Source organism: Arachis ipaensis, chromosome B06 (assembly GCF_000816755.2).
Source record: "Arachis ipaensis cultivar K30076 chromosome B06, Araip1.1, whole genome shotgun sequence".
NCBI classification, from domain to species: domain Eukaryota; kingdom Viridiplantae; phylum Streptophyta; class Magnoliopsida; order Fabales; family Fabaceae; genus Arachis; species Arachis ipaensis.
This window is the reverse complement of record NC_029790.2, coordinates 1,523,676-1,550,277: the sequence shown is the minus strand read 5'-3', so window position 1 is coordinate 1,550,277 and position 26,602 is coordinate 1,523,676. Positions and strand designations below refer to the sequence as shown.

General features: G+C 34.1%; 1 protein-coding gene and 1 long non-coding RNA gene across 6 annotated transcripts; one reads left to right on the top strand and one right to left on the bottom strand.

Moving 5' to 3' along the window:
* On the top strand, positions 1,319 to 12,209 carry LOC110263081. 5 transcript variants are annotated; one of them, XR_002348095.1, is made up of 4 exons: positions 7,457 to 8,074; positions 8,190 to 8,278; positions 8,359 to 8,504; positions 11,958 to 12,209. It is a non-coding gene; the product is annotated as an uncharacterized LOC110263081 (long non-coding RNA). The 5 variants fall into 5 exon arrangements; XR_002348094.1 differs by lacking the exon at positions 11,958 to 12,209 and adding an exon at positions 10,444 to 10,739; XR_002348092.1 differs by lacking the exons at positions 7,457 to 8,074; positions 8,190 to 8,278 and adding an exon at positions 1,319 to 1,454.
* Positions 12,032 to 16,470, bottom strand: LOC107647877 (amino acid permease 8-like). Its single transcript, XM_016351925.2, has 7 exons — positions 16,152 to 16,470; positions 14,527 to 14,760; positions 14,312 to 14,405; positions 14,013 to 14,230; positions 13,758 to 13,897; positions 13,419 to 13,646; positions 12,032 to 12,484 (listed from the first exon to the last, which is right to left on the bottom strand). The coding sequence occupies exons 1-7, from the start codon at positions 16,234 to 16,236 to the stop codon at positions 12,062 to 12,064; spliced, it is 1,422 nt and encodes a 473-aa protein (XP_016207411.1). The 5' UTR covers positions 16,237 to 16,470; the 3' UTR covers positions 12,032 to 12,061.

The following is a 26,602-nucleotide window of genomic DNA, read 5'->3' as shown; positions in this document are numbered from 1 at the left end:
GACCCCGAATTTTAAAAAGAAATTAATAAATTATTTATGATCCATTATATTTATTTAAGATAATATTTTTGGAAATTTTTATATATAAAGGTTGAGTAAACTCTTATTTATTACTTAGAGTCCTTATAATTGAAAAATAATGAATATTTCATATCTAATTATTTATGATCCATTATATTTATTTAAGATAATATTTTTGAAAATTTCTATATATAAAGGTTGAGTAAACTCTTATTTATTATTTAGAGTCCTTATAATTGAAAAATAATGAGTATTTGATGTCTTAATTTTAATATATAGATTTTAACCTTATTTTATAAATAAAAGAGGATTATTAATTTACTCTCCAATCTTCACTAAATTGGTATTTAACTGAAAATTATTTAAAGATTATTAATTAGAAGATATTTTTTTTTAAATGGATACTTTATATTTAATTTGATTTTTATTATTATCCTACTTTTTATTTATTTCATAAAATTACACTACTATCCCTATTGTTCACAAAAAATACCTAAACTAAAATCCTAACCTAATCCTAATTTTATCTAAACCTAATTTTCTATCCTAACCCTAACTAAACTACACTCACCTCACCCCACTCACCCCACACCCACGGTTAGCCCACACAACCCACCACCCAGCTCACTAACACTCAAAACAAAGAAAAAAAAGGGGAGAGAAATGAAAGAAAGGGATGAGAGGAGAAGGGAGCTATGGTAAGGGAGAAGGGGGAAGAGAGGGAGGCGGTGCCGATGGGCATCACTGCCACCATCGTCGCCGCTGTGCCGCCAAGAGGGAGACCAGAGAGAGAGAGCGACGGAGAGCTGTACCCTGCCGCCGATCCGCCACCGAACTCGCCGCCCAGCCGTCGTCACGTCACTACCCAGCCACCATGGCGTCGCTGCCTGCTACCGCCGAACCTACTCTGCCGCCGAACCGATTATCGCGTTCTACTGCACGCCGTCACGGAGGAAGACCAAAACCCAGGGAGAGGGCCGCGCGAGGAGAGGTTGGCGTCGCCGTTCCCCAAAGCCCGTGTCGCCGTCAAGCCCAGATGAGAAAGGAGAGACCGAGCCTGAACCTCGACGAGCAGGGAAGAACCAGCGCCGCCGCTGTGCCGTCGTCGTGGACACCATCACCGCCATTCGTGCCTCTGATTCGCGCCGTTGTGACTTCTGTCGCCGTTAGGCTGTCCGCCGCCATAACCGCCGTTGCTGGTGACCACCAGTGGAACCCTCATCGTCTTGGGTCTTGGTAAATTCCGAAACCTTTGAAATCAATATTCTGTTATGTTTGGCTAGAGATTCTGAGATCTTGGTTACCATAGGGTTGAGCTCTGAGGTTTGCATGTCGAATTTTTAGGTTGCCGTTGAACCACCGGAATTTCTGGCCGTTGTCGAAGCTCCCGCCGAGTCAGTTCGGGATAGCGGCTGCTCAGTTCTGCTGTTACCGTAAGTGTACTCTATTTCGAACCCTCATCGTTAGTTTGTCGTTATGGGTTTTAAGATTTTCGCGATATTAATGTTTTTAGGAATTAGAAATCGAGTTTGCATGTCGCGATTGAGGCTGTTCTGCTGTTGGAGAAAGCAAGTGGAGCTGAGGTTTTGGTTGCTGTTGATTCTGGGCTGAGAGAAGACATTTGGATTATGGTTTTGCTTACCGAGGTAGGGGTTTTTATAAAACTAATTTATTTTAAAGTGGAATTGTTATAAATTGATATGACGAGTGAAATGCTTTTCTGGTGATTATGTAAGTCTTATGCATTGTTTGGTTTATCTTAGATGAATATGGTTGTCTGCTTGACTGAGATAATGTCCAATTTTAATAAAATTGAGATTTCTGATTGGTTTGGCTTGAAATGATTTTTGATATTTTAAAAGTCTGAATTGTGTTTATTGGAAACTGATTTGGTCTTGGACCCTTTGGAAAAGAGTTGAGGACTGGTTTGGTTGGGACCCGAAAGGGTGGCAAAGTTCAAGTTTTAGGGGAGATGCTGCCGAATTTTCATAAAAATTTAGATTCTGTTTTAAAATGTGATTTAGAAAAGGATTTGGATTTGAGAGGTTCTATGAATTGGTTCTTGATTTATTAAGAAATTGGTGTTTCGAGTTTAAGCTGGTTAATAAAAGTTTATGTTTCCCGATTGATTTAAATATGAAGGGGCCTATGTTTTGAAGTATTCTTTAAATTTTAACTAAACAAATCCGAGCCTTTGAGAAAGTTTCCAATTTAAGAACGAAAAGAAATTTGGTCTTTGGGCTTAAATAATTTTGGTTTTGAAACTGGTTCGGAATTTTTGGCTTGCATGCTTTGGTTTTGATTTTAAATCTTCATTTTAATTGATTTCCACTTAGATAACTATGATTCTGAGGATTTCTAAGAAGTTTAAGAAATGAGGCAGGTTATTCTTCCCTAGGGTCTTGAGTCTTTGCCAAGGTTGTTGATTAATAACTCTTGATTTCAAAATGATGGAGCGAATGATTTGAAAACGAGTGATTTTGAATCTGTCAGAAAAGATTTTGAATTTGGCTTGGTTATGAAGTTGTTTGGAAGTTTTGAAAAGAACATTTACTTAAGAAAAAGGGGTTCTTGGCAATATGTGAACTGAATACGTTTGTGATTTGAAAGTGGGCCAAGACTGGTTTTTGAAATAAGATTTTAAGTCAGAGTGACTGTGGATGTTACTGAGAATATGATGAGGCATGGCAAGGTCTGATGGTAATCCCACTTGCGTATTAATTTGAAAATATGTTTGGATGGCAAGTTGAGGGTGGAAATTCCCTCTCTTGTCGTAATGTGAATGTGGGGAAGGTGGAAAGGCATTCTCCTTCGTATTGTATCCCCCATGTTCTTCTCTGGTTGAAAGGTGGAAAGGCACACTTCTTCGATGTGGAAAGACACTCTCCTTCGTGAAACCTCCGGGGGAAGGTGGAAAGGCACTCTCCTTCATTTATGATCCTCCTGGAGATGCGCAGCCTAGAGACCAATGTCTGGGTTAGCTACCAGATGTGTCGGGTTCTGGCAAAATAACCGACACGTGAGCTCATGGCCAGTAGGACAGGCATGCATCATATGCATTTATATGACATTGTTTGGGTGTGCATATTGTAATTGGTTTGCTTATGTGAATAGTTATGTTTAATTTCTAATTGTTCTACTTGATATAACTGCTTGATTGTGTTTGGACCTTCTTACTTGTGTCTGTGACTGAAAATTGGTTGGATTGTGATGAGTTGGTTGTTGAGTGAGTTGCTTGGGCCTAAAGCCGTGGTTGATTATGAAATAGGCTGAAGGCTGTGTTTGGTTTGTGCTTGTGGTTTAGAAAAGTATGAAAAACTAAACTGGTTCAGCATAGACGTAATGAACCTATGCTTGGAACAGTTTGATCATTCATCCTATCTAAGAAAGACTTTTAAAAAGGTTTTCAGATTTCTGAAAAACTAACAGCTTTCCCTTTTAGAAAGGATTTCAGATTTTGAATATTAATTCTTTGGTTTTGAAAAGAAGCACAAGGCGGTTATTAATCACTGCACATTAAAAATGGTTTTACATTCGTATCTTATTATAGCAATTCTGTAACCCTACGGTGAGAACCCTTTCGAGGACGATGTTCTCACTCCCCTACAGGCTTTTTCCTTTTCAGGTTATGGACGACGAGTTTGGAAGAGCTTATTTCTCTTTGTTTATATGATACTTTTGTATTGATTTTAGCATTTATGTTTTCCTCGCCTTTAATTTTACAAGTCTTCACAAGAGGGATAGGATATTTGATTATGTAATTCTTGTAATATTAACTCTATGTAGATATATGTATATGTATCTTTTGTAAGTATTGTGGTTTTTTTTGTAAATGTGGTTGTATGTTATCCGATAAGAAGTTTCTTGAGTGGTTAAACGATTTAAAATTTTAAACAGGCTCATATTTTAGTATTAAATATTTAAAATCGTCGTAATACTCGAGCTATCAGAGTGGCGCAGCCGAAAGCGTGACATTTTGATAGTTAGGGTGTTACATTATGGTATCAGAGCGGTCCTTCCTGTAGAGCCTGAGGAATGGACCGATTATGCTTCGATTGCATACTCTGAGCGTCTGTCATGTAGTAGGTCTTGTTCGGATAACAAGAATTAGAGCTTTATGCACATGATTGTCTATTGATTAATGCTGTTAGCCTATCATTACATACTTCTTGGTATTAAGTTTGACCGGCTTAATATTAGTGACTTGTGTATATGAAAGCACTAATGGGTTATCATAGACGATATGCTAGTTGTTGGAAACGCGAATCGCGGGTTTAGGGAACGTTAGAAATTAATTCTCAAGGTTACAGCTATGTGTCTGGTTTTCTGCTGAAGTCATGTGATGTGTTCTTTCATGGTTTATCTTAAATTTCTTGTTTGCTATATTCTTTTGGAAAGTAGTTTGATTGTTCCAACCCTCCTCCTCTGTTCATATGCTTTTTCCTTTGATTCCAACTGTATATGTCTGCCTAACGTCCTTGGTGTGTTTGCTTTCCTTTGTTTAAACTCTTTTCTTGATCCATGTATTATTTGGTACAACTTTGAGCTTATTTTGATGCAGTGTATTCCTTTAAGCTCTTATTTCGATTTGTTTTAAAGGCGTGATTTAATTTTTCTTACTTGACTATATCTACAACCATCATTCCTAAAGTCTTTATAAAATCAATTTTGATCCGGTATAACCTTCTCTAAATAAAACTTTGAGAATTTTTTTTATGCAATTTAGAAACCATTTACTCCTAATACCTCGCCAGTTCTTTTACTGGTTTATGAAAATATACTTATTTTAAAATATATATACAACTTGATTTTCTAACGACTATATTGCAATTTTTATGAATATTTTTGCTTGATTATGTATTTAGATACTTTTCAAAGGAAGATTTTTGTCTCTTTTTAGTTGATTTTCGTTTAATGAACTTCACTTGATCTATTTTTTTAATTTGAATTTGGTTTAGCATAACACGTTAATTAAGCATTCTTTACTCTTTTGAAAATGTTGGATTCATATCTTTCCTTTCAAGGATGGCAATTCTTTTTGAGCTTTTCACTTCTACGGATGTCATATTTAATTACTCTCTTATTTTTGTAAACGTCACTGTTAGTCTTAATTTTTCTTCTCTTATGAATCTCACACTCATCCGAGTCAGCTTGACTTTGTTTCCATCTAATGCACCATTTGCCCTCTTAATTGTCATTCTTTAGTCAAAGGTTCTTTCTTGAGAATTTTCTATTGGTTGAGTTGTCTTTTCTTGCGCGTTTTGTATTCCTTTGGATCAATTGAAAATTTGTTTGATATTCCAAGCCTAGTGAATTTTGTTTGAATTCTCTTGATTTAAAGATCCTTTCTCATATGGGCTGATTTCCTTTTAAGTGCACCTTAATCTCCTGAATATTCCCGCAAAAGTAGTAATTTCAAGTATACTTTTGGAGTCTTGTTTTGAATTATTTTGAAGATGTTTTGAATTCTTTTTGAAGAAGTTTCAAATTAAAATTTTCTAGCTTGATTGTAACTAAAAGCCATTTATTAAATTTTGATAAGATTGTTTTGACATAGCGTACACTTCTTTACGTGAAATTCTAAAAAAAAAAACTTATCGTGCATACGCGGAACCCTGCTTGTGATAAAAGTGTGTTTACGAAAATTTTTACCTCGAATTTTTCTTTTCTAAATAATGTTTGACTTCTTCTATCTTTGTTATAACCTTTACACACATTTGATTGAACATGAGCTTTGAGAAAATTTTGAACAAACTTTTATTTTTCTTTCGAGTTTTATGTATACTTTTGGTTAAGTTGTGCACCTAACTATCTTTCTAAATATTTGAGGAAATAATTTGCTTTTAGTCAAGCTAGTGTTCATTTTGTTTTAAAAACTCTACATAATCTATTTAAACATGAAATTTGCATTAAGTGATGCCACATTCATACTCTTGTTATTCTTTTGCAAAATGTTGGTTACGCCTTTTCTTTGAGAATGTGAGATGGGTTTTGAAAAAAAAATTCTATTCTTTATGAGCAATGCATTCGAAGGTACTCTTAATCCTAACTCAAGTTTTATAAACTTTGTCTTAAGTTTAAGGCATTCTTCTTCTATAAGCTTCTAACTTTTTTGATTCAACTTGACTTTGCTCAAATTACAACACTACTTTTCTTTTATTATTCCCATCGAATTTCATTGATTCGGGAGTCATTCTTGAGATTGCCAAACTAAACTCCTTTCTGGCACTTTTCACTCCTTGTTCATTCTTGATTACTTGTGATCTCAACAATCCTTTCAAGCTCTTGTGGATTTTGTCTTTGTCGCGTGTCCTTTTCCAAGGTCTTGTATACTTCTGAATAGGCACGAGAATTGCTGTAGTGTCGCGTGCGACTTTTAGGTATAGTAAGCGATACATTAGTTCTTTAAGAAGTGGTTTATGGATATAGAAGGTGAAGCGGTAAGTGTGCAACATTATGAAGAGTGTGGCAGTTTGTTCCTCGTAAAAATTTGTGGATGTTAGGCTTGTGACGGGTTATGGGTTTCTGAAGTGACTAATGAAGTTGAGAAGTTGAAGCTCTGAAGTTGGTACAAACTCTATGCGCAGACGTTATCCTGTTTGTTCAAGTCGACCTGTTTTCAAACCTTTGCCACCTAGATACCCCTTTGTTTTTGCAAACACCTAACTTGAACACTTACACCTTCTTGTGCTCCAAGTTTTGGTAAAATAGTAACCCCCTGTAACATTTTTGTTTTAACCATCTCTTAACTTTTGCTTAGACCATGCTTTTCCCTTACATTTAAGTTTTACGAGTCATCCGGTATTTGAAAAATTATATGTATATATATGGCAAGACCTCTACTTTTCTAAAGTATACAAAAGTAAAGTATTCAAAACTATTTTAGTATATTGTGTATTAAGTTAATTTTCGAGGACGAAAATTTTCATAAGAGGGGTAGGATGTAAGACCCCGAATTTTGAAAAGAAATTAATAAATTATTTATGATCCATTATATTTATTTAAGATAATATTTTTGAAAATTTCTATATATAAAGGTTGAGTAAACTCTTATTTATTATTTAGAGTCCTTATAATTGAAAAATAATGAGTATTTGATGTCTTAATTTTAATATATAGATTTTAACCTTATTTTATAAATAAAAGAGGATTAATTTACTTATCTCCAATCTTCACTAAATTGGTATTTAACCGAAAATTATTTAAAGATTATTAATTAGAAGATATTTTTTTTAAAGATGGATACTTTATATTTAATTTGTTTTTTATTATTATCCTACTTTTTATTTATTTCATAAAATTACACTACTATCCCTATTGTTCACAAAAAATACCTAAACTAAAATTCTAACCTAATCCTAATTTTATCTAAACCTAATTTTCTATCCTAACCCTAACTAAAAGACACTCACCTTACCCCACTCACCCCACACCCACGGTTAGCCCACACAACCCACCACCCAGCTCACTAACACTCAAAACAAAGAAAAAAAAAAGGAGAGAAACGAAAGAAAGGGATGAGAGAAGAGGGGAGCTATGGTAAGGGAGAAGGGGGAAGAGAGGGAGGCAGTGCCGATGGGCATCACTGTCACCGTCGTCGCCGCTATGCCGTCAAGAGGGAGACCAGAGAGAGAGAGCGACGGAGAGCTGTCCCCTGCCGCTGATCCGCCACCAAACTCGCCGCCCAGCCGTCGTCACGTCACGACCCAGCCACCATGGCGTCGCTGCCTGCTGCCGCCGAACCGATTATCGCGTTCTACTGCACGCCGTCACGGAGGAAGACCAAAACCCAGGGAGAGGGCCGCGCGAGGAGAGGTTGGCGTCGCCGTTCCCCGAAGCCTGTGTCACCGTCGAGCCCAGATGAGAAAGGAGAGACTGAGCCTGAACCATGACGAGGTGGGAAGAACCAGCGCTGCCGCTGTGTCGTCGTCGTGGACACCATCACCGCCATTCGTGCCTCTGATTCGCGCCGTTGTGACTTCTGTCGCCGTTAGGCTGTCCGCCGCCATAACCGCCGTTGCTGGTGACCACCAGTGGAACCCTCATCGTCTTGGTAAGCATTTCATTCCGAAACCTTTGAAATCAATATTCTGTTATGTTTGGCTAGAGATTCTGAGATCTTGGTTACCATAGGGTTGAGCTCCGAGGTTTTCATGTCGAATTTTTAGGTTGCCGTTGAACCACCAGAATTTCTAGTCGTTGTCGAAGCTCCCGTCGAGTCAGTTTGGGATTGCGGCTGCTCAGTTCTGCTGTTACCGTAAGTGTACTCTATTTCGAAACCTCATCGTTAGTTTGTCGTTATGGGTTTTAAGATTTTCGCGATATTAATATTTTTAGGAATTAGAAATTGAGTTTGCATGTCGCGATTGAGGCTGTTCTGCTATGGAGAAAGCAAGCGGAGCTGAGGTTTTGGTTGCTGTTGATTCCGGGCTGAGAGAAAAGAGCTCAGTTGACACGTTTGGATTATGGTTTTGCTTACCGAGGTAGGGGTTTTTATAAAACTAATTTATTTTAAAGTGGAATTGTTATAAATTGATCTGACGAGTGAAATGCTTTTCTGGTGATTATGTAAGTCTTATGCATTGTTTGGTTTATCTTAGATGAATATGGTTGTCTGCTTGACTGAGATAATGTCCAATTTTATTAAAATTGAGATTTCTAATTGGTTTGGCTTGAAATGATTTTTGATATTTTAAAAGTCTGAATTGTGTTATTGGAAACTGATTTGGTCTTGGACCCTTTGGAAAAGAGTTGAGGACTGGTTTGGTTGAGACCCGAAAGGGTGGCAAAGTCCAAGTTTTAGGGGAGATGCTGCCTAATTTTCATAAAAATTTAGATTTTGTTTCAAAATGTGATTTAGAAAAGGATTTGGATTTGAGAGGTTCTATGAATTGATCCTTAATTTATTAAGAAATTGGTGTTTCGAGTTTAAGCTGGTTAATAAAAGTTTATGTTTCCCGATTGATTTAAATATGAAGGGGCCTATGTTTTGAAGTATTCTTTAAATTTTAACTAAACAAATCCGAGCCTTTGAGAAAGTTTCCGATTTAAGAACGAAAAGAAATTTGGTCTTTGGGCTTAAATAATTTTGGTTTTGAAACTGGTTCGGAACTTTTGGCTTGCATGCTTTGGTTTTGATTTTAAATCTTCATTTTAATTGATTTCCACTTAGATAACTATGATTCTGAGGATTTATAAGAAGTTTAAGAAATGAGGCAGGTTATTCTTTCCTAGGGTCTTGAGTCTTTGCCAAAGTTGTTGATTAATAACTCTTGATTTCAAAACGATGGAGCGAATGATTTGAAAACGAGTGATTTTTAATCTGTCAGAAAAGATTTTGAATTTGGCTTGGTTATGAAGTTGTTTGGAAGTTTTGAAAAGAACATTTACTTAAGAAAAAGGGGTTCTTGGCAATATGTGAACTGAATACGTTTGTGATTTGAAAGTGGGCCAAGACTGGTTTTTGAAATAAGATTTTAAGTCTGAGTGACTGTGGATGTTACTGAGAATATGATGAGGCATGGCAAGGTCTGGTGGTAATCCCGCTTGCGTATTAATTTGGAAATATGTTTGGATGGCAAGTTGAGGGTGGAAATTCCCTCTCTTGTCGTAATGTGAATGTGGGGAAGGTAGAAAGGCATTCTCCTTCGTATTGTATCCCCCATGTTCTTCTCTGGTTGAAAGGTGGAAAGGCACACTCCTTCGATGCGGAAAGGCACTCTCCTTCGTTTATGATCCTTCTGGAGATGCGCAACCTAGAGACCAATGTCTGGGTTAGCTACCAGATGTGTCGGGTTCTGGCAAAATAACCGACACGTGAGCTCATGGCCAGTAGGACAGGCATGCATCATATGCATTTATATGACATAGTTTGGGTGTGCATATTGTAATTTGTTTGCTTATGTGAATATTTATGTTTAATTGCTAATTGTTCTACTTGATATAACTGCTTGATTGTGTTTGGACCTTCTTACTTTTGTTTGTGACTGAAAATTGGTTGGATTGTGATGAGTTGGTTGTTGAGTGAGTTGCTTGGGCCTAAAGCCGTGGTTGATTATGAAATGGGCTGAAGGCTGTGTTTGGTTTGTGCTTGTGGTTTAGAAAAGTATGAAAAACTAAACTGGTTCAGCATAGACGTAATGAACCTATGCTTGGAACAGTTTGATCATTCATGCTATCTAGGAAAGACTTTTAAAAAGGTTTTTAGATTTCTGAAAAACTAACAGCTTTCCCTTTTAGAAAGGATTTCGGATTTTGAATATTAATTCTTTGGTTTTGAAAAGAAGCACAAGGCGGTTATTAATCACTGCACATTAAAAATGGTTTTACATTCGTATCTTATTATAACAATTCTGTAACCCTACGGTGAGAACCCTTTCAAGGACGATGTTCTCACTCCCCTAGAGGCTTTTTCCTTTTCAGGTTATGGACGACGAGTTTGGAACAGCTTATTTCTCTTTGTTTAGATGATACTTTTGTATTGATTTTAGCATTTATGTTTCCCTCGCCTTTAATTTTACAAGTCTTCACAAGAGGGATAGGATATTTGATTATGTAATGCTTGTAATATTAACTCTATGTAGATATATGTATATGTATCTTTTGTAAGTATTGCGGTTTGTTTTATAAATGTGGTTGTATGTTATCCGATAAGAAGTTTCTTGAGTGGTTAAACGATTTAAAATTTTTAAATAGGCTCATATTTTAGTATTAAATATTTAAAATCGTCGTAATACCCGAGCTATCAGAGTGGCGCAGCCGGAAGCGTGACATTTTGATAGATAAGGTGTTACAATTCTTGTGTAGGTTTGTTGTTTCCAGTGTTGCTGAGTAAATCACCTGATTGTTCGAAGTTATTGTTATCAACGCTGAGGATCAAAAGAAACAAATATGTCAAGGAAAAGGACAAATTGACATCACATCTCTGAAGTTAGTTTAGAGTTAGTTACAACTAATCTTGGCTAAGCTTTAGCTCCTAGAAGTACTTAGTGTTAATATATATCATTGTTTAGAAATAAGATCGAGACAAGTGTATTCACTCAAGTATATTAATTTTTGTTGTTTGAACTAAAAATATATCTAACTTATAATGTAAATTTTACGATTTAGATTTTTTGAATTTCTCCTTTTTAGACTTATTTTGGGATGTGATTATTCTTTTAGAAAAATAAATTTCAGAAAACAGAATAAGCTATGGTCACGATTTTAAAATAGGATGACCATAGATAACTATAGTCACGGTTTTTTAAAAGGGTGACCATAGAGTAAGCTATGGTCACGGTTTTAAAATATGGTGACCATAGATAAGTTACGGTCACATTAAAACCATGATCATAAACTGCTATGGTCACGGTTTTACAAAAAGATGACTATATTTAAATTCTTCTTAGTGTGCCTTTTTCATCAGCAATAAAAAATTATCTCTTCAGCACAAGCTAAAAGCAGCTCCATTGAATGTTAGAATTGTAAGATTAATATTCTTTTTTAGGCTCATTATATGTCTTCTTGTATGTTGGTAGGGATTGTATAAGAATAAATAAAGAACATGCATATTGTTATGGTTAGTGGTTTGTGTGATTAACTTGTTACTAACAGTTCCTATAACTAATTAATATGTTGCACTAATTTCTATGGAAAAAGATTCACTGAAATGAGAAAAATTGTAAAGTGACAAAAAAAGTTAATTATCATTGACTTTGTAATTTTTATCATATGTAACTTTTACTGTCTTAATTTAAAGGTGATTAAACTCTTACTTTATCAGATTTTTTACTTTAGAGGAATTTAATTCAATCTCTATATTTTTGTCGTTTTAGCTTATTCAATTTTTGAATGTCAAACTATAAGTAGTACTTCATATATTGCAACTAAGATCAATTAGTAGTGATAAGAATTTAATCATGCATGGTTATTACTGACTAGTTTTCTCCACTCAGGTCCTTTTGAAGCACATCCTTTTGAAGCACAGCAACATAGGAAAATAAAATCTAGGTATATGTAACTACAAAATCTCTATTATTGTTTCCAAATGTACTATGAACTATTGTTTATAGGTGAATATCCTGTATTTGCTGATATTCTTGCTGATCTCACGAATGGAACCAATTGCTGCAAGCACCGTAATAAGGAAGCATGTGAAATTCAAAAGTTGGAGTGCATACCACTTTAACGAAGCTACTTTTATGTTCCTCTGAGCAATGTGCATTTGTATGGGGAAAAACACAATGAGTGGCCAAAACCCAATTGCTCCAAGTAGGGCAAGAAATGCGTGGAAGAAAGGCATAGCCATGGCAATTATTGTCCCAATTACAACGAATATTGTCCTCCAAACTAACCTAAACATATTCAACCTGAATTTGAAGATCCACAATTTTGTTGGGTGTTCTTTGTTTATGAAATCTGAATGTGGCCACATTATGTTAGCACCCATCTCAACTATGCGAAAAAATGGTTGAGCCATCACCTGTCACACAAGGGTAGATTTCGAAAACATTAGGCATAATGCTTCTTATACAATTCAAAAACAGATATTATTGGAATAAGTTTTTGAAAAAGAGTGATTCTGTCAATTAATTATACATGTAATTAGTTATCTTTTCCTCTCTTAATATATCTACATTGTATTCATGTAAACAGTAATATATAAAGAAGAAGTATAGAGAGCCAATGAAGTATATGTATAATGTGTACAATGGGGATTTAGGGGTGTTCGATTCAATAGGATATTAGATGTTTATTATCTCTGGTACTCGGATGGTTATTCTGGATAGTATGGGTGTATTGTGTTTAAAAAATTAATAGTATTTTACTCTGGATGTTCATTTTTTTAACTCATATTGAGCCAAATAAACAGCCCATTGTACATATTGTATTTTACTCTGGATATTCCATTAGCTCTCTAGTGGATTCACAAAAAAAAATTAATAATATTTTATTCTGAATATTCCATTGGCTCTCTAATGGATTCGCAAAAAAAAAAAAAATTAAAATACCAAAAACTCCTTCACTTAATTCTTGGACTTTTCTTCATTAAGTAAAAATACCAAAAATACTTTGCTCATCTTGAATGACGAAGAAATAGTGGTATTTTTTAAACTTTTTGCAAATATTATAATAGAAAATATACTTTGTCCTAAAATATTATGAAAAACAAAAATCTTTAATGAACTGAAAAAAATCAACGACTACGTATTTATATATATTTATACATATAACGTTTGTATCGTATGTTCTTTAACAAAATAATTAATAGTCAAATTAGTAAGTTTATATCGATGTACTATGGTTGCAAAAGAAGTTGGTATGGTATGAAATAAAGTTTGCTCTTTTGATTATTCAAGTTGACAAAATTGATATGCTAAGAAATCTTGGACGAAATAATAGTAATGATAACAAACCTGATATGCTCCCACAATGTGAATGACAATGCAAACATTACCAAGAGCAACCAACCAAAAGGGCTCATAGAATCCAAAGCCAGTGAGGATGTTGCCTGGTGTGTGTTCCCCAAAAGCAGCATAGCCAAGTCCACCACATGCAAGGAACAATACTGTCATCATAGTGATCCCTATAACATTTGCCTTCTTCATTTGTTGGTTCTCCGGTGGATCTGATTTCAATGTGTCCTAAATATATTAAACACCATGAAAGGATCAATCAAATGAAATAATGCCGTTAGTACCGCACATTTGACAGTGGATTTTCTGTATAAGACAAAATAAGTACAAATAACATACCATTATGTCATAAACAACAGTGGCAAAAGAACAAGCAAGTGCAATGTTTCCCATAGCACTAAAGACCCTCCAAATTTTATCTGCTTCAGTTAGGTCTGCTCCAACTTTGACTCCAGTTAAACTAGTTGGTTGTCCTTTTCCTGCTCATACCCAAAATGTCCTTTTAAGTAATTTTACAAAGAAAATTGCTTTTGAATAAAATCTTTGAAATTAATGTCGGAAAGCTTAGGGAAAAATATAGGTACAAGTAATAACCTGAGAGCACCACTGCTAGGGAAAGTCCACTTCCAATAAATGCATAACCAAAAGAGGTGATAGCAGCAATGGTTGAGAGCCATGTCAATTTGTGGAAGTCTGGAATTTGGGACAAGAAAATTTGCCCAATCCCAAAACCAATCATGTAGGGATTATTTGAAAACTTGCAATAAGAATCGTGCCCTTTTTCATGGAAGCAAATTGCTTTCTTTATAGCCCTATCACATGCACATACACACTTAATAAATGTTATTAATATATAGATGCATGTTATTAGTTTGTGAATTGTTGTAACTTACACCAAGCTTGTAGAAGTGGTGATTGCATATCCCACTGTCACACCAGCCAGCTTCCCATATAGGATCAATCCGCAAAACACATGCATTTTCCCACCTATTTATCCATTTGAGATTGAGAAATTCATTAAAATATGAATTTATAATTGGCTTGCATTTTATGAGTTATCAAATTATATATTAGGGTTTATCTATCTTGTGTCTTTATTCTTAAATACCTAAATATGAGTTGACGGCTTGCATATAAGTGTAATTCCTCTTGCCAGTAACAGGGTCAGGATATCTATAACAATCAGCTATGAAATTGTAAGTGAGAATGGAGATGCATGAACATGCAATCATAATGCCAATGCCTGCTATCCATCCAAGTTGGGCCATGGCCCATGCAAGTGCCAACACTCCTGCCCCAATTACAACTGTTATTATGTGTGTTGTTGCCGTCAATACATCCCCTGCACGTAACAGTTTTAATTTTCAGTCTAACATAAATAATGTTATTTTAAGTTTTATTGTTTAATTTAATTGAATTTAATTCATAAAAGAATTTAAATATGTAGCATTATTTATAAATAAATTGGTAAAAACTAACGGATAATAAAGTGGAATGACGAAAAACAAAATCTCAAATATCAACATTTAACAAAATATAAATAAAAAATTATTCTTAGTATCATTTTCGACATTTTTACCAACAACAAAAAAGATTTATACTATTCCACTCTCTATAAATAATCGATTATAATCAAAGGTACGGTTAAAATGGATACATGATAAGACATGAGAAGATTTAAATCCTATCTTAGGAAAATATAGTCTTAAATTTTCATCAAAGTATAAATATAAAATTAATTTTTATTTAATAGATTCATATTTTTATTAGGCAAATATGTGTTTTAATAATTAGCAAAGTTTCCTAGTGCACTGTTCTTTCTGATTTTCTTCTGAGGAATTGTTATACAGGTTAACAAGATACTCCATATGATGACAAGCAAAATTGTTTTAGAAATAAAAATTTAATTTTAATACACTGTCAATGTAAAATAGTTTTATACGTGCATTCAATTACGTAACACTAAATCAGTAAAAATAACTATCTTTTACATTGATCGTGTGAATGATCATTTAAAAAAACGAATGTAATTACAAGACTCTGTAAAACACGCTTTACAATTTGAGTGTATCAAAATTAAACTCTAAAAATAAAGGAAAAAATATTCAAATATAATAAGTTTTGATAAAATATTTTTCTATTTTTTTCTTAAAAATAGCAATAATGTTTTTCCAACTATTTTACATGCATGTTACTTAATAAGTTAAAAATTAGTAACATGTGTAGAATACACATTGAAATATAAAATATATATTAAAAATATTTAAAATAATATATATCATTGATTTTTTGTACACATATTTTTTTAAATTTTTTTGTGATATTAAATGCATTAAAGTTCTTATATTGTTTAAGAAATAGAAAATTGTTAGGCATGCATGATATGGGAAGGTTCTATTTCTATTCAAAATGATTACATGATTGGTTACCTTAAACTTAAAGAGTAGTGTGATTTAAACGTAAGAACTTATGCATATTATTGAAATCCCTCAACGCGAAACCGTTTTCTTAAAACTTAATAATACAATTAGCATAAAATATTAATTTTCCATTAAAGGTTAGTAAAAAAGAAAGCAAGTAAAGGATCGAATTTTCTTCGAAATTTGCATGATATTCAATTATTCATTCTTAGGATGAGGATCGGAGACATGGTGAAGAAGATAACTGAAAGAAAATGAAAAGAAAAGAAAAAGAAAGAAGAGTAATTAATTAGAAGGGAGAGAGATCGCAAACCGGTTCTTTTGGATCTGCCATCATCATCGACATCGACACTTTTGTGTGTGGCGGGAACAACGTTAGACGCTGCTTCAATGTCCATCTAGAATCAGATCTTGTTCCCGATCCCGAATTGAATCGAATTGAATACAATACGCGCTAATTGGTTGTGTTCTTAAAACACAAAAGTGATATGAATGAGGAGGAAGTTATTTAAGTTACTGTGTGAAGAGTTAGGAACCTTTTTTTAGAATGAAAGTAGGATCTCTGATCTGTTGAGTCTTCGCTGAAACAAGAAAGTGTTCCTTGATTTTTGCTTGATTTGAATGCATGAGAATCTCTATAATACTAATAATATGATTATCAATCATTATCTCTTGTTATATTATGCTAATAATAGATACAATTTTATTTTCATATACCTTAAATTTACACGTGTGCGTATATTGTATTCAGTAAAATTTTTTTTTGTCTTCTATTTTTTTCAAAAATATTCTTGATTGTTTAATTATATTCAATTTTTGTTTCTAAAGTTTTCAATTTTTATCAAAATTATCTGTGGATGTTAACTCCATCTAAAATATTGGAGGCAAAATTAAAAACGTTTAGGAATAATTTTAAAACAATAAAAAACGTTAAGGACAAAATTGAATAAATAAAAATGTTAGAGACAAAATTAAATAAAATTAAATGCTAGAGATATTTTTAAAAAGAATTACAAATTTTAAGGATAAAAGATACATTTTACGCTCAAAATAATTATTTTTTGTATGGGTAAAGTATTAATTAATAATTTAGTTTCGAACATTTGACTCAAATCCTAATTTAGTCTCTAATATTTTAAACATCCTATTTGAGTCTCAAAATATTTCAAACGAATTTAATGTTACCTAACCATTAAATTTGACTTAAATAATTAACAAAAAATTTTTTACATTAGTGATCATTGGTGTGTTGATATTAGCTTGTAAATATGCTAATTATTGGTATTAAATTTAGGGAGCCACTTCTATCAAGATGGCAAAATCATCTTTTTTTTAAAGACACCTTATATCTACTAATCAACTATTGACATGTGGTATAATGATTAGATCTAGTTTAATATGGTTGGTTTTTATCAAAATCAGTAACCCAGACCGATTTATATAAACCGGACCGGATTATGCTTAAAATATTTTTATTTTTTTTAGGGTTAACCACTAAAAATGCTCTCGAATTATTCAAACGTTGACAAAAATACACCCGGATTTTATTATCGACAAAAATGCCCTTAAATAATTTAAAAACGCAACAAAAATGCCTAACAGTAAATATATATTTTCAAAAAATATCTTAAAGATTGAATTTTGATGTAATTTTTTGTAAGTATTATTAAAAAAATAAGATATTATTATTCTTAAAATTTGGTAATTTTTTACTAAGTATATATTTTTTTGTGATTTTTTAAAATTATTATTGGTTGTTAACAAAAAAAATTATAAAAAATTATATACTTAACAAAAAATTACCAAAATTTAAGGATAATAATATCTCATTTTTATAATTATTCTTGAAAAAAATTATATCAAAATTCAATCTCTAATGTATTTTTTGAGAAATACATATTTAATGTTAGATAATCTTGCAAAAAAACTAACATTAAATATGTATTTCTCAAAAAATATATTAAAAATTGAATTTTGATGCAATTTTTTGCAAACATGATTAGAAAAATAAGATATTATTATTATTAAAATTTGATGATTTTTTATTAAATATATATTTTTTTGTGATTTTTTAAAAGTATTATTGGTTGTCAACAAAAAAATTATAAAAAAATATATACTTAACAAAAAATTACCAAATTTTAAGAATAATAATATCTCATTTTTATAATCATGCTTGCAAAATATTACATGAAAATTTAACCTCTAAGGTATTTTTTGAAAATATATATTTACTGTTAAACATTTTTGTTGCGTTTTTAAATTATTTAAAGGCATTTTTGTCGATAATAAAATTCGGGTGTATTTTTGTCCACGTTTGAATAATTCGGGGGCATTTTTTGTGGTTAACCCTAACAAAGTTACGGAAGAACTAATATGACTAATTTAAAATTTTTAAAAGACGAATTTGATTAAAAAAATCTTTGAATAACTAATTTGAAAAACAAGTAATCTTTTAGGGACTAATTTAACCATTTACTCTACTTTTAAAGGTAACTTAGTGGAATAATAATAATAATAATAATAATAATGTGATCGAGGTAGAAATTTTCTTGTTAAGCATTAGTTTTAGATAAGGTTGTTACCATATTTAAAAATGAAAACAATATTCCTCCTTAATTAGTTAATAGCCTATTATTACTATATATATATAAAGGCATAGGAACAATAAAAGACAAAAGGAATAATCCCCAGAAGTAATGATCAATCCATCTATGACACATATTCTCAGATGAAATATTTAAATGAAAATTAAAGAAGCTAAGGGAGACAAGTTGGGTTGTGAAACAAGGCATGTCATTATCAAACTTGGGTTAAGCTTAAAATTTTCTCTCTAGAAGGCTATTATATAGTTGTTAAAAGAAAAAGGCACATAGGTTATCCATAGATAGATATAGTAGTATATAATGAAGAAGGTTGTCCATATGCTTGTCCAAGAAACATCTCCAATCCTGTAACAACAGTAGCTCCTGGTTCTTCTGCTTCCGTAAAAAATCTAGTCATTTTGGGTGTGTAGACAGCATAAAAAATCAGGAAGTAGTATTTTAATGCATGCTGCATGAACAAAAGAATGATTGGTTCTCTGCACTCAACTCACTCACGTTCCACATATAGGATTGTCAATAATATCATACTCAAAACAATGTTACAAGAGCCTAATTGGTACGGCCATATCAAAGGAGCAAACCTTAGAAACAGGTGTTTCATCAACTTTTGGTTGCATTCCAATAGATGTCGTATTTGCAAGAATCATACCATCCTCTGGATGGTAATTATCTAAATAAACAAGTTTTCTAGCACGCTCTGTATAACACAAATGATACTTTAGTACTACACTAACTAACGAATGAGAAGTAATAGCCAACATCATTAGGGAGGAAGCTGACGGCAAGACTCGAAGCAAGAAGACGACAACGATGATCAGTCCCAGGACCTGTTGCTTCTGCCACCTGCGAGGACGAGCGCAAGGAAGAAGCGCGATTGAGAGCAAGATAGTAACGGGACAGAGCGCGCAACGACAACCGGGACCTGTTGCTTTTGCCGCCGGCGACGACTAGCGCAACTGAGTTCGAGACTGTGGAGACTGACGACCCAGAGAGCGCCAGGGAGCTTGAGTGCGACTGGAGACAGTGAGAGAGGTCGGAGACAAGAGGAGGAGAGACCTTGAGTGCTGGAACCGATGAGCCACAGTGAGAGAGACCAGAGAGCTCGAGCTCAATGACACTGTGAGAGAGGGACAAAAGAGGAAGGGGATAGGGTTTTCAAATTAAAAAAAATAAAAATATTTTAAGCCTAATCCGGCCCGGTTTATATAAATCGGTCTGGATTACCGATTTTGATAAAAACTAATCATATTAAACCAGATCTAATTATTATACCACATGTCAATAGATAATTGGTAGATATAAAGTGTCTTTAAAAAAAGATGATTTGGCCATCTTGATAGAAGTGGCTCCCTTAAATTTAACTGTAGAACAATATTAAATTCTTTTAAAATTTTTTGAGACTAAAATAGAACGTTTAAAATATCAAGAACTAATTAAAATTTGGTCCAAATATTAAAGACCAAAATAGATACGTGTTGGATAAAACCAAAAATATCCGCAGCCAAAGTTAAAATAGTAACCAATCATGTATCTTTTCCTTAGCTTACTTAGCTTACAAAGTTAAAGTGTGATTTTATTTAGAGTTAAGCTTTAGAGTGATCTATGAGATTGGTGTTATATACTAAAATTATTTTTAAAATTTTAATTATACTAATTATGTCTTTAAAATTAGTAAGAGTATACTATGTTAGTCTCTGACCCATTTTCTGTTAACTGGATGCTGATGTGACTTGATGACCTGAATCATTAGTGACATGAGTTACTTTATGGTTTGGCCACGTGTAATGAGTGTGCTATGTGTCCGTTTGTGCCACGTATCGCAACATTATTCTTTCACATGTTATCTATTATGTCATTATTGTAAAAGTACCAAATTAGTTTCTGACTTTGCATTAAGTAACTTAATTTTTGAAATTGAACGTCGTGTATTGATGAGCGGATAATTTATACGCTTTTTGGCATTGTTTTTAGGTAGTTTTTAGTAGGATCTAGCTACTTTTAGGGATATTTTTATTAGTTTTTATGAAAAATTCACATTTCTGGACTTTACTATGAGTTTGTGTATTTTTTTGTGATTTTAGGTAAATTTTGGCTGAAATTGAGGGATCTGAGCAAAAATCTGATTCAAGCTGAAAAAGAACTGCAGATGCTGTTGGATTCTGACCTCCCTGCACTCGAAATGGATTTTCTGGAGCTACAGAACTCCAAATGGCGCGCTATCAATTGCGTTGGAAAGTAGACATCCAGGGCTTTCCAGAAATATATAATAGTTCATACTTTATTCGAGTTTAGACAATGCAAACTGGCGTTCAATGCCAGCTCCAAGCTGTATTCTGGAGTAAAACGCCAGAAACACTGGTTTAAACGCCAAAAACACGTTACAACTTGGCGTTTAACTCCAAGAGAAGCCTTTGCACATGGAAAGCTCAAGCTTAGTCCAAGCACACACCAAAGTGGGCCACGGAAGTGGATTTCTGCACTTAGACTTATTTCTGTAAACCCTAGTAGCTAGTTTAGTATAAATAGGACTTATTACTATTGTATTAGACATTCTGGATACCATATTTCATATTTGGGGAGGCTGGCCATTCGGCCATGCCTGGACCTCCAGTTCTTATGTATTTTCAACGGTGGAATTTCTACACACCATAGATTAAGATGTGGAGCTCTGCTGTACCTCAAGTATTAATGCAAAGTACTATTGTTCTTTTATTCAATTCATGCTTATTCATATTCTAAGATATCCAATCGTACTTCAACCTGATGGATGTGATGATCCGTGACACTCATCATTATTCTCAAACTATGAACGCGTGCCTGACAACCACCTCCGTTCTACCTTCGATTGAATGAGTATCTCTTGGATTTCTTAATCAGAATCTTCGTGGTATAAGCTAGAATCCATTGGCAGCATTCTTGAGAATCCAGAAAGTCTAAACCTTGTCTGTGGTATTTCGAGTAGGATTCAGGGATTGAATGACTGTGACGAGCTTCAAACTCGCGAGTGTTGGGCGTAGTGACAGACGCAAAAGAATCACGGGATTCTATTCTAATATGATCGAGAACCGACATATGATTAGCCGTGCGGTGACAGCGCATTTGGAATATTTTCACTGAGAGGACGGACAGTAGCCATTGACAACGGTGATCCCCAACATACAGCTTGCCATGGAAAGGAGTAAGAATGATTGGATGAAAGCAGTAGGAAAGCAGACGTTCTAGAGCCATACAACATCTTCAGACGCTTATCTGAAATTCCCACCAATGAATTTACATAAGTGTCTCTATCCTATTTTATTTATCTTTTAATATATTATAATCTCTTAACCAATTTGAATCAGCCTGATTGAGATTTACAAGATGGCCATAGCTTGCTTCATACCAACAATCTCCGTGGGATCGACCCTTACTCACGTAAGGTATTACTTGGACGACCCAGTGCACTTGCTGGTTAGTTGTGCGAAGTTGTGAAGTTATGTTTGGACCATGGTTCTGTGCATCAAGTTTTTGGAGCCATTGTCAGGGATTGTTTGAGTTGTGAAAAGTATGAGTAACAATTTCGTCCACCAAGTTTTTGGCGCCGTTGCCGGGGATTGTTGAGTTTGAACAACTGAAGGTTCATCTTGTTCCTCAGATTAGGTAATTTTTTTTTATTTTCAAAAATTTTTCAAAAAATCTTTCAAAAAATTTCTCATCTGTTTTCGAAAATTATTCAAAATTCTTAAGAATGAATTCTAGTTTTACATGTTGACTTGTTGAAGCTTGGCTGGCTGTAAAGCCATGTCTAATTCTTTTGGACTGAGGCTTTGACTTGAATGAATTACTTGCATGTTCTTGCTTAAGCTTGGCTGGCCATTGGCCATGTCTAGTGTTTTGGACCGGAGCTTTCATGAAAAGATTGGTTGGCTATTAAGCCATGTCTAATTCCTAGACCGGAGCTTTAGACTAACATTGCAAAGATTCCTGAAATTCATATTAAAAATTTTGAATTTCTTATTTCCTTTTTCCTATATGTTTTTCGGAAAAAAATAAAAGAAAATACAAAAAAAATTAATAAAATCATAAAAACCAAAAATATTTTATATTTCTTGTTTGAGTTTAGTGTCAAGTCATAAGTTTGGTGTCAATTGCATGTTCATCCTATTCTTGCATTTTTCAAAAATTCATGCATGTGTTCTTCATGATCTTCAAGTTGTTCTTGATGAATCTTCTTGTTTGATCTTCATATTTTATTATTTTGTGTTGTATGATGTTTTTCATATGCATTCTTGCATTCATAGTGTCCAAACATGAAAGATTTCTAATTTTGGTGTCTTGCATGTTTTCTTTGCATTAAAAATTTTTCAAAAATAAGTTATTGATGTTCATCATGATCTTCAAAGTGTTCTTGGTGTTCATCTTGATATTCATAGTGTTCTTGCATGCATTCATTGTTTTGATCTAAAAATTTTCATGCATTGAGTCTTTTTGTTGTTTTTCTCTCTCATCATAAAAAATTCAAAAATAAAAAAAAAATATATCTTATCTTTTCAAAAATCTTTTTCAAAAATCAAAATTTTTTTCTTTGTTTTCGAAAATTTTTCAAAATTTTTCAAAATCTTTTTCTTATTTTTTACATCATATTTTCGAAAATCACATCATCAATTAATGTTTTGATTCAAAAATTTCAAGTTTGTTACTTTCTTGTTAAGAAAGATTCAAACTTTAAGTTCTAGAATCATATCTTGTGATTTTTTGTGAGTCAAGTCATTAATTGTGATTTTAAAATTCAAATCTTTTTCAAACTAATTTTCAATTATATCTTTTCAAAAATATCTTTTTCATCTTATCTTTTTTAAAAAAAAATCATATCTTTTCAAAATCATATCTTTTAAAAATCATATCTTTTCATAAATCTTATCTTTTCAAAATTTGATTTTAAAATCTTTTTCAAACTAATTTTCAACCATATCATATCTTTTTCAAACTTTAATTTCAAAATATCTTTTCTAACTTCCTATCTTTTCAAAATTAATTTCAAAATCTTTTTCAAAATCATCTAATTACTTTTTCAATTTTTATTTTCGAAAATTATTAACTCTTTTTCAAAAAAATTTTTCGAAATTCTATCTCTCTCATCTCCTCCTATTTATTTTATTTATTCACTAACACTTCCCTTCATCCTAAAATTCGAACCCTCTCTTCTCCTCTGTGTTCGAATTTTTTCTCTTCTTCATTCTTATTCTTCTTCTCTTCTACTCACATAAAGGAACCTCTATATCTGGACAAAGAGGATCCCTATTATTATTTTCTGTTCCCTTCTTTTTCATATGAGCAGGAGCAAGGACAAGAACATTCTTATTGAAGCAGATCCTGAACCTGAAAGGACTCTGAAGAGGAAGTTAAGAGAAGCTAAAACAGAACACTTCAGAGAAAACTTTGCAAAAATTTTCGAAAAAAAAAGAGGAGATGGCAGTCGAAAATAATAATAATGCAAGGAGGATGCTTGGTGACTATACTGCACCTAAGCCCAACTTTCATGGCAGAAGCATCTCAATTCCTGCCATTGGAGCAAACAATTTTGAGCTGAAGCCTCAATTAGTTGCTCTAATGCAACAGAACTGCAAGTTTCATGGACTTCCATCAGAAGATCCCTACCAGTTTTTAACTGAGTTCTTGCAGACCTGTGATACTGTTAAGACTAATGGAGTTGATCCTGAAGTCTACAGGCTTATGCTTTTCTCTTTTGCTGTAAGAGACAGAGCTAGAACATGGTTGGACTCACAACCTAAAGATAGCCTGGACTCTTGGGATAAGCTGGTCACAGCCTTCTTGGCTAAGTACTTTCCTCCTCAAAAGCTGAGCAAGCTTAGAGTATTCAAACCTTCAAGCAAAAAGAAGGTGAACCTCTCTATGAAGCTTGGGAAAGATACAAGCAGTTGACCAAAAAGTGTCCTTCTGACATGCTTTCAGAATGGACCATTCTGGATATATTCTATGATGGTCTATCTAAATTCTCTAAAATGTCACTGGACCACTCTGCAGGTGGATCCATTCACCTAAAGAAAACACCTGCAGAAGCTCAAGAACTCATTGACATGGTTGCAAATAACCAATTCATGTACACCTCTGAGAGGAATTCTGTGAGTAATGGGACGCCTTAGAAGAAGGGAGTTCTTGAAATTGATGCTCTGAATGTCATACTGGCTCAGAATAAAATATTAACTCAACAAGTCAATATGATATCTCAGAGTCTGAATGGATTGCAAAATGCATCCAACAGTACTAAAGAAGCATCTTCTGAAGAAGAAGCTTATGATCTTGAGAACCCTGCAATGGCAGAGGTAAATTACATGGGTGAAGCATTTGGCAACACCTATAACCCTTCATGGAGAAATCATCCAAATTTTTCATGGAAGGACCCACAGAAGCAAGGCTTTAATAATAATGGTGGAAGAAACATGTTCAGCAATAGCAAGCCTTTTCCATCATTATCTCAGCAACAGACAGAGAATTCTGAGCAGAATCCCTCTAGCTTGGCAAACTTAGTCTCTGATCTATCTAAGGCCATTCTCAGTTTCATGACTGAAACAAGGTCCTCCATTAAAAACTTGGAGACACAAGTGGGCCAGCTGAGTAAAAGGGTCACTGAAACTCCTCCCAGTACTCTCCCAGGCAATACAGAAGAAAATCCAAAAAGAGAGTGCAAGGCCATTGATATGACCATCATGGCCGAACCTACAAGGGAGAAGGAGGACGTGATTCCCAATAAGGAAGACCTCATGGGACTTCCTCTGGACACTAAAGGGTCCCCTATTGAGGATTTAAAGGAATCTGAGGCTCATATAGAAACCATAGAGATTCCATTGAACTTTCTTCTGCCATTCATGAGCTCTAAAAACTATCCTTCCTCTGAAGAGGATGAAGATGTAACTGAAGAGCAAGTTGCTCAATATCTAGGAGCCATCATGAAGCTGAATGCCAAGTTGTTTGGTAATGAGACTTGGGAAGATGCACCTCCCTTGCTCATTAGTAAACTAAATACATGGGTTCAGCAAACTTTTCCTCAAAAGAAACAAGATCCTGGTAAATTATTAATATCTTGTACCATAGGTACCATGACCTTTGAGAAAGCTCTGTGTGACCTGGGCTCAGGTATAAACCTTATGCCACTCTCTGTAATGGAGAAATTGGGGATCTTTGAGATACAAGCTACAAGAATCTCATTAGAGATGACAGACAAATCCAGAAAACAAGTTTATGGATTGGTAGAGGACGTGTTGGTAAAGGTTAAAGGCCTTTACATCCCTGCTGATTTCATAATCTTAGACACTAGGAAGGTTGAGGATGAATCCATCATCCTTGGAAGACCCTTCCTAGTCACAGCAAGAGCTGTGATTGATGTTGACAGAGGAGAGCTAGTCCTTCAATTGAATGGGGACTCCCTTGTGTTTAAAGCTTAAGGACCTTCCTCTGGAACCAAAGAGATGAAGCATGAAAAGCTTCTCTCAATACAGAGTCAAACAAAGCCCCCACAATCAAACTCTAAGTTTGGTGTTGGGAGGCCTTCATCATGCTCTAAACATCTATGAAGCTCCATGAGAGCTCACTGTCAAGCTATTGACATTAAAGAAGTGCTTGTTGGGAGGCAACCCAATTTTTATTTATCTATATTTTTATTGTTATTTCATGTTTTATTAGGTTCATGATCATGTGGAGTCACAAAACAATAGCAAAAATTAAAAACAGAATCAAAAACAGTAGAAGAAACAGCACACCATGGAGGAGAGACTTACTGGCGTTTAAACGCCAGTAAGGAGCATCTGGCTGGCGTTTAACGCCAGAGTAGAGCATGAATCTGGTGTTAAACGCCAGAAACAAGCAGCAGTCTGGCGTTTAAACGCCAGGATGGCACACTAAGGAGAGCTGGCGTTAAACGCCAGAAACAAGCATCTGGCTGGCGTTTAACGCCAGAAACAAGCATCAAGCTGGCGTTCAATGCCAGAAACATGCTACAGACTGGCGTTGAACGCCCAAAACAAGCATGGAAGTGGCGTTTAACGCCAGAAACATGCTGCAGTCTGGCGTTAAATGCCAGGATTGCATACGGAGGGTATTTACATGCCTAATTGGTGCAGGGATGAGAAATCCTTGACACCTCAGGATCTGTGGACCCCAC